This window comes from Natator depressus, chromosome 10, assembly GCF_965152275.1.
Source record: "Natator depressus isolate rNatDep1 chromosome 10, rNatDep2.hap1, whole genome shotgun sequence".
Classification (NCBI taxonomy): domain Eukaryota; kingdom Metazoa; phylum Chordata; order Testudines; family Cheloniidae; genus Natator; species Natator depressus.
The window spans coordinates 77,627,518-77,641,978 of record NC_134243.1 but is presented as its reverse complement, the minus strand read 5'-3'; the positions used below and the strand labels follow the sequence as shown (position 1 = coordinate 77,641,978).

At 42.7% G+C, this 14,461-nt stretch overlaps 1 protein-coding gene across 4 annotated transcripts in view; it reads left to right on the top strand.

The window, feature by feature from the left end:
- DPP8 (dipeptidyl peptidase 8) overlaps positions 1 to 11,917 on the top strand; it is a 49,167-nt gene extending 37,250 nt beyond the window's left edge. For all 4 annotated transcript variants that reach the window (XM_074966570.1, XM_074966569.1, XM_074966573.1 and 1 more), the window contains 6 exons: positions 413 to 558; positions 1,266 to 1,412; positions 2,336 to 2,488; positions 4,924 to 5,066; positions 5,767 to 5,878; positions 6,817 to 11,917. In XM_074966570.1, the coding sequence (XP_074822671.1) occupies positions 413 to 558; positions 1,266 to 1,412; positions 2,336 to 2,488; positions 4,924 to 5,066; positions 5,767 to 5,878; positions 6,817 to 6,939 (824 nt within the window). In that variant the 3' untranslated portion in view covers positions 6,940 to 11,917. The remainder of the gene's footprint in view (positions 1 to 412; positions 559 to 1,265; positions 1,413 to 2,335; positions 2,489 to 4,923; positions 5,067 to 5,766; positions 5,879 to 6,816) is intronic.
- Positions 11,918 to 14,461: the final 2,544 nt, after the last annotated feature.

The following is a 14,461-nucleotide window of genomic DNA, read 5'->3' as shown; positions in this document are numbered from 1 at the left end:
TTCAATCTAGCGGACAAAGGTGTAGCATGATCAAATGGCAGGAAATTGAAGCTAGACAAATTTAGACTAGAAATAGGGGACAAATCTTTAACATTGAGGGTAATTAACCACTGGAACGATTTACTTAAGGGTTGCAGTGAAGTCTTCATAACTGGCAGTTTTAAAATCAAGATTAGATGTTTCTCTAAAAGATGCGCCATGGTTCAAAAAAGAATTAATCCAGGGAAATCCTATGGCCAGTGCTATACAGGAGGTCAGACTAGATGATCACAATGGTCCCTTCTGGCCATAAGACACATGACAACAATCCTGCCTCACGCTGACATCATCTGTAGTGTGGGCAGGGTTGTGAGCTCCCTCTGTCCATCAGGTCCTTGTTAAAATGGGCCCATTTCTTCTTGCCTGCCTGCAGGTCCTCTTCCCGACTATGTTCCCCCGGAAATCTTCTCCTTTGAGAGTTCCTCAGGCTTTACACTGTATGGCATGATGTACAAACCTCACCACCTACAACCTGGGAAGAAATACCCCACAGTGCTCTTCATATATGGAGGGCCGCAGGTGAGCGCAGTGTAATAGAGGCTGATAGAAATACCTGCTAATTTTTGTTTCTTGTACTTGCTGTTCCTGAGCTGGGATTGGGGGGCCGGGGGTTGACCCTGAGTGACTATGAAACGGACTTAAAGCATTTCCTGTAACTTCATTTTACTGGTGGGGGAGAAATGCACAGTGTCTTCAAGGTAGTACGGTCGGAGGGATAAATCTAATGTGGGACAGCAGCCTTGCAAATCACCATGAGGATTTACCATCCCAGGCACAAAACAATTTACCTGGGCCCTAGAAAACCCAATATTTCATATACCTGGGAGCAGGGAAAAACTCTCCTCGGATGAGGGGGATGAGTAGAATTTCGGAAGGCTGCCGCGCAGCACTGAACCTGATCTGTGAGTCTCAAGGGGAAGACGTTGGGCAGGCTAAGGGAGGAGAACCAGTTGGCCCTTATCCCTGCAGAGGAGAATTCGGGATCACTGCACACGTGCATAAAGAGAGGTGCGAAGACAGGGCTCCTGGCTTTGTCGCAGCATCCACAATGAGGGGGTGAATTCAGTGTGTGGGTGACTTGAGCTGAGACACTGGGGACATTACCAAACAATCCTGAATCGGATTAAGAGATGAGCAGTCAGTTCTATAGCTTGTAGCCCCTTGCACTTATTTCCAGTGGTCTGTCTGATGTTGCTCTGTTAATATTTCCAGTTGTCTTTTTCCAGGTGCAGCTGGTGAACAATCGGTTTAAAGGAATCAAGTATTTTCGCTTGAACACACTGGCCTCGCTGGGTTACGTAGTTGTTGTAATTGACAACAGGGGATCCTGCCACCGAGGGCTTAAGTTTGAAGGTGCCTTTAAATACAAAATGGTAAGTGGTGGGATGTATGCCAGTGTCCCAATGTGGTTCTGAGCAATGCAGCCTGCTCCTTGGCTTTCAGATGGGGAGCCGGGGGAAGCGAGTCTTGGTGTGTCATCCTACAGAAGAAGGCTAATGTGCTAGCTTGCCTTAGTGCTCTGGCAGTGGTTCGTGTGCTTCTTACACAAAACTGTAGAGCCTTCCACTCCCTGGGCTTGAGAGGGGGGTGGACACATCCAGCTGGTATGGAACTGGGCAGCAAAACGGATCGTGAGAGAGGATATAAAATATAAGGGATCTAACCGGCTATAAGCCAACCTCTGACATGAGCGAGTTAGTCCCTAACTTTCCATTGTGGAATTTCTGAACCCGCTCCTGCTGACCATGCAAAGGTGGGATACCTTCAGACAGACAATGGATCGCTGCACTAGGGGCATGGTGATTCCTAGGGTCCTGTTTGTAGAGGAAACCTGCTCAGCCAGCTATGGAGGGGAAGGAAGTGCCATCTTTGTGTTGCTTTGCAGGGATGATGTGCATGTGTTTTGAGGGGGGCAGTTGTGCCAGTTTGATGCACAGAGCCAGAATCTGGCCCTAGATGTTGTAGAGGAATTTGTCTCTTAGGTTAAGGAAGTCCCCTTTCCACAAACAAGAACACCACAGACCAGAACACCACACCTGTGAACATTTCCCATGAGGAAGCTGAGCGGGGTGGAGGGAATGTGTCCTTATATGCCCTCTGGGGAAGGAGCAATCCTTTGGTTCTGTGTTTGTGCAGCACCTTGCCCAGTGGGGGCCCAATCCTGGGATGGGGCTCCTAGGTGGTACTGCAGTAGAAATCATTAATCATAATATTCAAAGGTGATTGTTTTTTGGAAACTCTGAGAATCTTACTTTTGTCAAGAACTAACAAAAAAAAAATAATCTTTATCCAACAGGGTCAAATAGAAATTGATGACCAAGTGGAAGGGCTGCAGTATTTAGCATCCCAGTATGACTTTATTGATTTAGACCGAGTTGGCATTCATGGCTGGTCCTATGGAGGATACCTGTCTCTGATGGCATTAATGCAGAGGTCAGACCTCTTCAGGGTACGTTAATGTATCGTAGGCTTATCTCTGTGGCACAGGAAGGATGTTTCTTAATCAAACTATATCTCCATGTCCCATGTGTGTTTGTAGATACAAAGACTTTTGAACTGTAAACAGTGAGTGCTATGCATGTGCAAAATAGTCTGGTTTTTATTGCATCCCAAGATACAAACAGTGGAGGGGCATAGGATATAACAAAGTTACCACAAAGTAAATTTCCATTTCCAAAGTACATTTCTACCTGGTATGGGGCTGAAAATATTTGAATTCAAGCTTTTGTACTTAAATATTTTTTTGAATATAGACAATATTCACTACGTTATAAAATTATTGCTTTCAAATTCAAGGTACCGTATATTTTTAATCTGAGTTTCAGGACATATTGCAGTAAACAGATATGACTGTGTGAGACCTTGAATAAGTCATTTTGTTTTACCGTCTGTAATACGGGGATGGTATGTTCCTATACAACAGCATATTGTGATTGTCAGTTAGCGTTTGCAAAGCAGTTAGGCTTTGTTTGTTCATAGATTTTGTCTCTGTATAACTGTTGGTTGCAGTGTGATTTTTTAAAAAAAAAAAAAAAAACCAGATATAGTTATACCAATGCATCTCCTAGTGTGGACTCAGTTATACTGGTATAGCCAGTTATTCCCCTTCCAATACAGGATTAGCTATGCTAGCGTAAAGTACCTTTATGCTGGGATAACTGTACCCACGCTGGGGGCATGGCTACACTGGAAACTTCAAAGTGCTGTCGCAGGAGCGCTCCCACGGCTGCGCTTTGCAGTGTGAGTGTGGTCGCGCGTGAGCGCTGGGAGAGAGCTCTCCTGGTGCTCCGCCTCCGCGAGGGGATTAGCTCCCAGCGCTCGGAGCCGGTCTACGCTATCGCTTTAAAGCGCTCAGACTTGCTGCGCTCGGGGGTGATTTTTCACACCCCAGAGCCAGCAAGTTAGAGCGCTATAAAATGTAAGTGTAGCCAAGCCCTAGGGATGTTATACACTTTATAGTGGTATTGTTAAAGTGATGCTTCTGTGTCTAGACACGGCATTAGAGGGTTCTTAGACGAAAGGTGCTAACGAAGTGCAAAATACAATTATAATTATTGATTGTCATCTCAAACTAACAGCATGCATTTTGTTCTTTGTGGCTCTTTTTGCTTCATTGCAGTGTGCAAAGCAGGCCTGAAAGACCTTTAAAGTATTTATTTTACCTTTAAAAAATATTTGCAATGTCAAGTCTCTTTCCTGGTTTTGTTGGAGGTCTTCCCTGGAGCATCCTGACATGTGGTGTGGTAGCTATCTCAGCCCTTAACTGAAGAGCCTGGGGTTGTCAAATCCTGGAGAGCTTTTTCTTCCAGGTATCTGTCAGGCATTTGGTGGACAGAGGTATTGCAGAGAAAAACCAGACCTTTCACTGGTCTCAAAAATAACCGCTTCCCCTCTCGCTCGGGTTTCACTTCTTCAGTGTAGTCCCTTGTTCATCCAAAGGGCCTTCAAGGATGCACAGGGTTTGAATTTCTAATGCAAGTCCTTTTCTACTCTGGGAGGGTTTTGCTGGTATGGTCATTCCCGTATAGCTAACACGGATGCAGTTATATAGGTATAAAAGTGCTTATCCTGGTACATCTTATGCTGGTTTGGGGAGCTGGTATAAACCCAATGAAAATGTCAGTAGCAGATCAGTCCCCCAACCGACATAGCTATGGTGATAAAACTTGTACGTGTAGACCAAGCCAAAGGGTATGTCTACACTTACATTTTATAGCGCTCTAACTTGCTGGCTCAGGGGTGTGAAAAATCACCCCCCTGAGCGCAGCAAGTCTGAGCGCTTTAAAGTGCTAGTGTAGACAGGCTCCGAGCGCTGGGAGCTAATCCCCTCGTGGAGGCGGAGCGCTGGGAGAGCTCTCTCCCAGCGCTCGCGTGCGACCACACTCGCACTGCAAAGCGCAGCCGTGGGAGCGCTCCCGCAACAGCACTTTGAAGTTTCCAGTGTAGACATACCCAAAGAGAGGCTTTTGGTGCCAGAGCCTTAGCTGGTGTAAATGGTTGTAGGGTCATGGCGAGTTATACAAGTGGAGTCCCTAGCCCTGTGTGTGTGAGAGGGAGGATGAGAGACATTCACCCGCCGCCCCCACCACCACCACCACCACCCCCACCGCACCCCCGCTGCCCATTTGCAGGTCACTTAAGTTTGAAAAGGTGCTTTGTTGCTTTGTGTTGGCTAATTATCATTGCTTTTTATTTTTGATTGGTTACCTTATTGTCAATGCCGTTCAGAGCAGGCTTTATCATTGCATTGGTTTCTTTTTGGAGTTCACAGTGAATATCCGTAGGAGTTAAGTGTCTCCTTTGGGCGATCACGGTTGGACGTTGTCAGTAAGATATGCCGCCTGTATCCCTTTTTTATGCTGCTGATCTTGTTGGAACTTCCAGGTTGCCATTGCTGGAGCCCCAGTCACACTGTGGATATTCTATGACACAGGCTACACAGAGCGTTACATGGGACACCCTGATCACAACGAGCAGGGATATTATCTAGGATCAGTGGCCATGCAAGCGGAGAAGTTTCCTTCAGAGTAAGTTAAGTTCCCCCTCTCCCCGCCCCCGACCAGTGACATTCAAACCTACACCCACATTTTTATCTCCTAGTTCTTGGTAATTAAATGCTGAAACCATAAATGCCAGTATTAAACCACCACTTAATAAACTTGAATGAACATTTGCATAATTACGGCCCTTCCAAGTAATCCCTTTTATACTGGCTGTAATTAAAGAATATCTCTTATGCATAAAGAAATGGCAGACATAACTTCAATTATGTAATTAGCTCTTCAGTCTGAGCTGCATTGAACTAGGCAAAAAGTTATATTTGATAAAAATGCTTTATCCTAGATGTAAGAGCAAATCCATTTGTATGTGTTTAGAATGCAAAGATCTTACTAAAGAATTGGTGTCCAGTGGCGATTTGAGCACATATAAACCAATTTTAGCATCCTCTCTCATCAAGTGTTTCTGGGGAGGTTAAAGTAGATATGCAAATATAAGGCCCAGTCCTGATCTGTATATGCAAAAATCTCCCAGGGAAGGAAAGCCTGGCATTGGAAGCCTGTGGAATTCCTGCTGGAGAGCAGTCTGCAGGATTGGGCCATTTGTTTTGCTTAAACCAAAAGGAGTGTGTTTTTATGGTTAATATTTTTGTAAGGGACTCGCACAGTTTGCAGAATGACTGGAAAATTCCAGGAAGCATTCTAAATGTTTTTCTCTTGCCTTTCTCAGACCACACCGTTTGTTGCTGTTGCATGGTTTCTTGGATGAGAACGTTCACTTTGCACACACAAGTATATTGCTGAGTTTTTTAGTGAGGGCTGGAAAACCATATGATTTACAGGTAAGTGGTTTCTAAACTGTGAGAACCTGGATATGAAAATGATTCAGCTCTGCTTGAGTTTATGCTAGGGCTGAGGAAACCCAGACTGGAACACATGGAGTGTATTTGATCTGTTGTGGATCATAAACATCTAATGACAAGACTGGGGGATTAAGAGCCTGCTCTAAAAACTGAATGTTTTTTCCACTTCACTGCCCATCCTGATATTAATTTGGAGCTGAAAATATGTTAACATTTGGTTTAGCCATTTGGACTCATTTGTGTTTACACTCGCTTTGGATTTGGAAAAGGAAGGAAGTAGTTGTAGGTTTCTTCCACCAAGTTCTGTTTTAAGGATAAATAAGAATATTGTAAAAGGGAAGCTTCTCCTTTGAGTGCTGGGATTTTGGGGTTTCAGTCCCTGTGCCAAGAAGAAAACATAGGCGTTCCCTAACCATGCTGCTCAACCTTTCAGCCTGCTGCCCTGCTCTTGGGGGAGGCAGTCCAAACACATACCCAACACCGACCTGCTTCTAGCTCTTTCCTCTCTCCCCATCGTCCTTCCATCAGAGAGACGGGGACAATTTTATTTGTTGTTTTTTACTGCAACAAAAAATGTTCAAGTCATATATTGATCCAGCATTTTACTATAGAGACTAATGGTTTTTCCCTGCAAATGGGGTTCTCTAGATCCTGGGTTGCATCTACCCTCCCTTTCTTTATTGCTACTTGGGAGAGGGGTGCTGAATCTCTCTCTCCTTCCCCCTCCCCCTCTATTGTAACACAGAGGTCAGGATGTGGAAAGGGCTGAGAACCCCTGCTCTATATCAAACATTCTTCTCTAATCTCTCACACAGTTACTTGCCTATCATTAACCTGTGTCAGGTAGCTGGTTTCAGTGCTGCTGTTAGCCAGTTGTGTGCGCGTGTGTGTTCACTACTCTTTATTTCATATTTTAGATTTACCCTCAGGAGAGACACAGTATAAGGGTCCCTGAGTCTGGAGAGCATTATGAACTCCATCTGCTGCATTATCTGCAAGAGAATCTTGGCTCCCACATTGCTGCACTGAAGGCAATGTAATTGTGACCTCTGTGGAACTCTGATACACTGGCTGTTTAACCAAACGAGGAAATGGATCTGTAGAGAAAATAGAACAGAATATTGCATTTTGGTGCCTGCCATACATGCACGAGCCCACACACCCACATGCGCACCCACACACAGACTTTTTTTTTTTTAAGTAAACTAGGTGCCATACAAGGAAACTACAGTACAATGGCCTAATAATTTAAAAATGGAAATAAAATCAAATGTCTGTGGCATGCAGCAGTACCATGCAAATTCTTTGGGGAAGAAGCTGAAAATTCGGTAACACATATCCACAACACCATATCTTCACCATCTGAAAACATTGAGCTGTGCGAGTCTAATTGGTGTATTTTTTTTTTTACAGTGTGTTTCTCAGTTTCTTACAACAAGGTAATATTGGATGATTCACTCACGTCATGGCAAAAATCTGGCTGGATGGTTACAACTTTGATACCATTTTAAAATGTAATGTGTAATAGTTTATGTTTCGTGCAAGGGATGTCCGGCTCATTAGGAATTAGCTGCATATTAGACACATTATATAACCAGATGTTGGGGATAATTATTTTTAAAAAGAAACACTTTTAGCTGCCTCCTGAAGAAGTTTATAATTTGGTTTTAACTAAGATCAGGCCAGTTTTTTCAGTGAGCTCATCTCTGTGTAGTACAAATCTTGCTGCTTTTTTCTTTTGTAGTGTGATAAACAGCTTGTACCTGATTTCACACAGGGAGGTGAAAAATGTATTTTACAATAACATGGGCAGAAAAGTTAGCTTTGGGTATGCTGAGAAGCAAACTAGTTTTAAGCCAAACAGCTGAAACTTTGTATATTTCTCATATTTTAACAATACAGCCTATTCCCAGGGACTTTCACCCAATGTGCATTTTGGGGCTGTTTTCAGAATACTTTCCTATCTCAGCAGGTGGGTGTATAAATATTCCCTCACTAAGATTTTAAAATTCCAACACCCAAGTACAAGTGTCCACTGGGGAGCTGGTAAGATGGGGGCCTATCAACACTACATTGAAGCAATGCAAATTGTGTTTTATTAAATTTTTTTGTTGTCATTATTTTAGCATTATTTTCACATCAGTGCTGAGAAAGTATATTGTCCTAGTCACCCTGCTCCCGTATATATAGATAGACGCCATCACCCCTTGAGTCATCTCTAGCACTGCAGTGTAGCCTGGTCATATGCTGTCCGCCGAGCGAAACCCTTGTCCATGTTGCGTAAGGTAATGCTGCTGGAAGCTAGCACCCTGCAGTATAAAATCACACTAAAGCACGATTTTCTTTGCTAGTGTGGTTTTGGATGTGGCTGAAAAACGTGAAGTGTTTGAAAACACTTTTAAATTTCAAAATGTTGTTTAAACTAGAACTCCATAGTCAAATTATTACTTTTAAACCAGACACCTCTGCCTGTGGTTTCTGTGTTAACTTCCCATAATTTTTAGGTGCTTTCTTTTAAAAAGCCAAGAACTTTTTCCCCTTCTATTTTGATGCTACGGAGAGAGAAGCAGAGCAAGATTCTCTTTTCATCTTTTGAAAACTGGATGCCCTGTGGCTTGTGTTCCTACTTGAAATACCCAAATATTGTCGCAGTGTGCTTTAATAACTTTTTTAGGTGAATGAATGATCAGCAGATCCTAGAACTCTAACACTTAAAACAGTAGGCCCTGACCTTGATATTTGTGACACTGGTATTAATTGGGAATAACTCCACTGGAGTCAGTGGAATCACCTGGATATAAGAGCTGTGTAAGAGTCAGCAGAATCAGGTCCACTGGCTTATGCTAAAGGTAGTCAAAGCAAACACACTTCCTGTAAGCATATACCGTTTTTTTCCAGATCTCTCTCAATTATTTTGAATTGGACTTATGGTATTTTAAGTCCTGTAATTTACACCATCAGCATATGGAAATAGGTTTATAGGTTTTTATTTTGGGGCACTGGGGGAATCTAAGGAACCCAATATCTACACTGTCTTCTTTGTACCAACAATAGCTAATTATTGTAACTGAAGTGAATTCCCTTCAGAAAAAGCCGGCATTTTCAGCCATCCTATGGCATGTGCTGTAGTTAGTATTTACAGACAAGCTGGTACATTGATAAGCTTGAAGAATAACAATGCGCCAGTTAGTATAAAAACTACAAATTAGTTACTATGGTATCCCACCTGGTTCTTTATGTATTTATGCTGTAGTATATATACATATATCTATGGGTATGTCTACACAGCAAAAGAAAACACAGGGAAGCAAGTCTAACAGCCCAGGTGAACTGACTCAGGCTTGCACTGCAGGCTAAAAATAGCAGTGCGGACATTCAGGCTTTGGACTCAGACTCGCACCGCAGGTTCTTTTGTTGCTGTGTAGACATACCCTGTATCTGTCCATAGATACCTATATGTATAAAATAACACACGGATGGTATCACATTTTCCAAGGTTGTTTATATTTTGTTCAATGTTAAATTAACTGGTGTTTGGGGGTGTATTTTTGTTCTTCCTCCAGAGATTATCTCTTGAATATAAATGTATATGATTCTGAAGTAAAAATTGATTCTTTTGTACAAAATGGCCTCTATGGAACAGTGCTTACAGCAAAGAAGGAATTAAATGGGATTCTGGTAATCAAGTCTAGATTTTGGTTTAGCACTGAACATGATAAAATTGCTTACATGTAACTTTTTAATAATGCATTCTCTCTTTATTTTAAATATATCTTATATATCAGAAAACTATTAAAGTACCAAGTATGTACTCTATTTATTTTGCAACATAAATTATGGTTTTCTTTTCTACAAAAATAATTTCCTTTACAGCTATCAGGCACTTTAAAACTCCATGTTTTCTTTCCTTGTGAAAATGCTGGAAGGATTTACTATCAGTATTTCGTAGTTCTGTACGAAGGATGCTTGCCACATGTAACGGTAATGAAAGGCATATCCCATAGGGTCTGATCCAGCTCCCATTGAAGTTAATGACCAAACTCCTGTTGATTTCAAAGGGGCACAATCAAGTCCACAGGGAATGAGCACTGCCTTGTGAAATACCAAATGTAAGTCCATCAGTAACTCTTAAAACTGGAGATGCTGCTCACTAGATAAGAATATTATATCCTGATTGGTCTTGGTGGGACAAGCCACATCTAAGATCAGCAATTCTGCATCTGTTGCCAGCTGTAAGCCAGTCTTCCTATGATACAGTATCTGTCCGGAGTACTGTGTATGATGGTAGTGTTACTGCAGCATTTTGGATCCTTGGAATTGCCTAAATCCAAGTCCAAAAATCTCTGGATTGGAGAGATGGCACTTTCACTCAAGAAGAATTGCCCATGATGTTTTACATTTGGATTTATTTTAAATTGTTTTTGTTTGTGGACTTACTTTAAAAATGGCCATGTGGTAATGCTACTTTAAATTTTAAGCAGGGCTAGTGAACTCCCTAGGTAGGAAGTCTGAGAACAGAATATTCCATGAAGGAGAGATCACCACCTTGCCCCACAAAATAAATCCCTAGCTGGGGATGTCTACACAGGGATAAAAAAACCGCCCGGCTGGCCCAGGTCAGCTGACTCGGGCTCATGGGGCTTGGGCTCCGTGGCTGAAAAATTGCTGTGTAGATGTCGAGCGTCCCAGCGTTTGATCTCCAGCCTGAGCCCAAACGTCTACAGAGATTTTTAGAACTGTGAGCCTGAGCCAAATGAGCCCACAGTTTTTGTTTTTTATCCCTGTTTAGACATATCTCTTGGGTTCAGCGGGGTTACTCTCAGCAATAACCACTACGCCTTGTGGTATATGATAGCAAGATTGGGCCCGAAGTGTTGAGTGTAAATCTCTTTTCTACGGTAGCAGGTATCTTTGCATCTTACCACCCAATCCTGTGACCACTAAAATTCCACGTTTAACTTTTGCTGAAAAATGATAGAGCATTTATTAAAGGCTGGGTTTCGAAAACTGAGGGACTAGTGGTGTTGAATAGGGATGCCAGTGTACATATCTTTTGTCTGTTTTCATTTTTGGAATTGTGTTCGGTTTGCCTCAGTGGAGACAGATTCTATGGTATAATGTTTTGAAGTGCTTTCCATTACATAAGCCAGGAAATCTTCCTTTTAATAAAGAATAGGGAGAAGGCAGGGAACACTTTAGATTGGGGCAAGTAATCTGCATTTTTTTTCCACATTTCCAAGTATATCATTTGTATTAATATATATCTTACTCATTACCTAGAATTACTTCATTTTTATAAACTCAGTTTACTACCCAATATTAATTAATGAAGCAATTAATTCTGATCAGGATGTGAAGCTTTGAAAATAAAGTACCTTAATTATAGTAAAATGGAAAACGTATTCCTTGCTAATAGGGGTATTTGGGATTAGTTTTAGCAGAGACTTTCCGGATGGGCTTGACACGTTGAAGGTTTAACTCTTCAGAGCTGTGTATGAGCATTGTGTTGCATCTAGCAAAGAATCCAGCTGTGACATTAACTGACAAAATAGGGTCCTGAGACTCAACCTGTCAAAGTAAAATAATCGATTGTGTTTCTCGCTGATCTGTGTGTTCCCTGTGGAGAGCAGTATGTTTTGCTGCTAGCATGACACTGAATACTGAGAGGGCAATAACAAGGTGGGGGAAAATCAGACAGATTAGAACACTGCCTTGAATTGCCTATTTACTTGAGTTACCAGACCCCTGTCAATACAAGTACTGTATCCTCCGGGGTGCTTTGGGCTGCCCTTATGAAAGGACAGGTCTTTTTGTGGTTTTTACTTTGATGTTCTGCACAGTAGAAGTTCAGGTGTTTAATTTTAGAACATGAAGTGCCTGCTGTTTAAGCGTCGACTTGTATTAACAAAATTGCATGTCTCACGCCAGTAGGTTTATGGGTTTCCCTCCATTTCTAGCTACATGGCTTTTAATCATGTAAAGTGGAAACATTAGTTTTGCCGCGTTTTATTACAAATCCTTTTTGTTGCAATAAAGATGCTGCTAAATAAATTGAACTAAATGTTTTTCTATTTTTAACTGTCTTTTCTTGACTTAGTGGAGTTTATTTAAGAGTATAATTAAGTCCCCACACTCCGATTCCATCCGGGAGAGTGGCAGTGATGTAAAGTGTGTGAGCGTGTTAAATACGAGTGATTTTCTTTTCTTCGTCTGTGACTAGGTAAATCAATGTAAATAGGAGGATTGGCACGGGCTTGGATTAACTACAAAGCATTTTCTGTTGGAACAAAAAGGGAATGAATTCAGCTGTCCTGTGCCGATGGATTCTGTGCCGTTAACAGCCCTTGCTAGCCACCAGCTGGTGCTGCAGCACAGAGTAAGGTGCCTCATTAGTCATGTTAAACACAATGGGCCGGATCCACAGCTGTCGTCCACTGGCGCAGTTCCATTGCCTCAGTGGTACGATGCTGATTTACATCAGCTCAGGATCTGGCCCAATGTGGGCATTGAAGGCCAACAGAAAGACATGCTGGAGCCTGATTCTGGTCTTGCAGGCATAACTGTATGTGACTGCATCCTGCAGAATCTGATCTACAGGCATGACAGCCAGTGATTGTAATTTGCGTGCCTAGTACACTAAGCGCCTGCATATCTGGGGTTTGAATTTGGGGACAGATCTTGTAGGGCGTAGAAGGTAGCAATGGGAAAAGACATGCTACACTTTGCAAGTGCATGACTTGAGGGGACGCCTCGCCTCTGTTCTTGCACTGACACTACGCTCGGGCGTAGCCAGAATAGTTCAAGCTTCTCTGAGGTCTTCCCTTGATGTCTGGGGATTTTGGTAGATTCTTATTAAGGTTAAAGAGTGAAAGGTGTAATTACCAGTGCAGCAAGAGGAGAATATTCCCTTCCTTAGGAAAGGCCTCCCCGCCCTTTAGCATTTCGGAGGCTAAGCCACCCAAAAATGTGATGCCCCACAGAACCTCCTATAGCATTTGTGGGCTGCCTGGTCTCTGGGGTTAACTTTTCCCCTGGCCTCTGCACAGTGGCCGTGTATATCTGTAGGGGAAGGGAAGGACATGCATTGACGAAGCTTGGAACCCTCCCCAACATGTCAATACTGTCGCTGGCTGGGGATCAGAGAGAAAGGAGCAAATATAGGCCCTCTTCAGAACTCCTTTCAACACTTGAAAACCTGGAAACAACTGTGCAGAGTCTTTCAGTGTTCTGGATGGTCAGGGGAGGTCTACTTGCACCAATCTCTCAGGCTTGGGTGGGGGGCACTAGGACACCTGAGCCAATTAACCCTCGCCACATTTCTGCTTTACAGCTCTGTAGGGAAGGGAGCCCTGCACCCGAAGTAGTGCAGCACCTACGGTTTTAAACATTTTCTGTGGGTTCCCCTGCCTCTTAAAGAATTCCACAAAAATGGATTGAGGGGCAGGGGGAGCGTAGTCTCTGAATACAGACACTGGCTTTATTTACCCCTTCATTCCAGAATTCTTTTACCCACATTACAAAAAAGAAAAAAAGGCCTTTTACGGAGGTGGATTTTAGGAATTAAGGGGTTAATTAATGAGTGCTTCTGTGTCACCCTGTAAAAAAGCGTCACACTTCTCATTGTAATAGACATTTTGTTCCCTTGTTTGTACAGCCTACAGCATAATAGGGCCCTGATCGCGGCCCACAGATGCTACTTCAATATAGCTAACAAGAATTGTAACGGGGGTACCCAGCTCTTAGAAGCCTGTAGCTTGCGGCACCAGCTAATATATTAGCTGCTGCTTTAAAGCTGAGCTGTTTAGATTTTTTTTTGAATTGCTGTGCTCTGGGAGAAGGTGGCTTCACGAAGTGCTGCTATATTGTAGACTGTTATAGCAAAAAAAAAAATGGAGAATACCTTTTTATGAGAGTATTTATGGCCTCGTTACATGTTTAGTCATTCAGAACTGGGCAGCTGCAAAGATATATACTCTGTGTTTACAGCTGGCTAGCAAACCGCTATTGAATAACCAGACTGAGTTCTCAGCCCAACCTCTTCCATGCCACAATTTAACATGAGGATAGTATTTTCCTATCAGTGCTGCAGTACAATAGCTGTTAATCAGGTGTTTAGCCAAATGCTGTCACTGTAAACTCACCTTCCACTTGTCTGGTTCTGCTGATTTATAAAATGTTCCTTCTGCGGGAGAGCCATCCTCCGCTAATTTGGGGGATTCAGAGGAGCGCCTGACACCATATTGCCTGGAACAACAATCTCTTCACTTGTTTACTTGAGCTTGCTTTTGCTTTCACTCTCACCTGTACTGTGCTTTAAAAGTATCTAAGTTTCGATTCTTTGGCTGAACAAGCTTTCCCCCGACCGCCACGCTATGAAGAAATCTGCAATCTCTCTGGAACATCTGGCAGAGTTCATAGGTAATGTCCTCTTGATTTTTCAACTGGAACAGGAACAGGCTTGAAGTTACATGGTCCTTATTTGCTGATAGATGATTGTGGAGTTTTCAGCAGGGGGAATTAGCCGTGCCCAAGTGCCTAGTTTCTGAATTACACTAGCTTTCT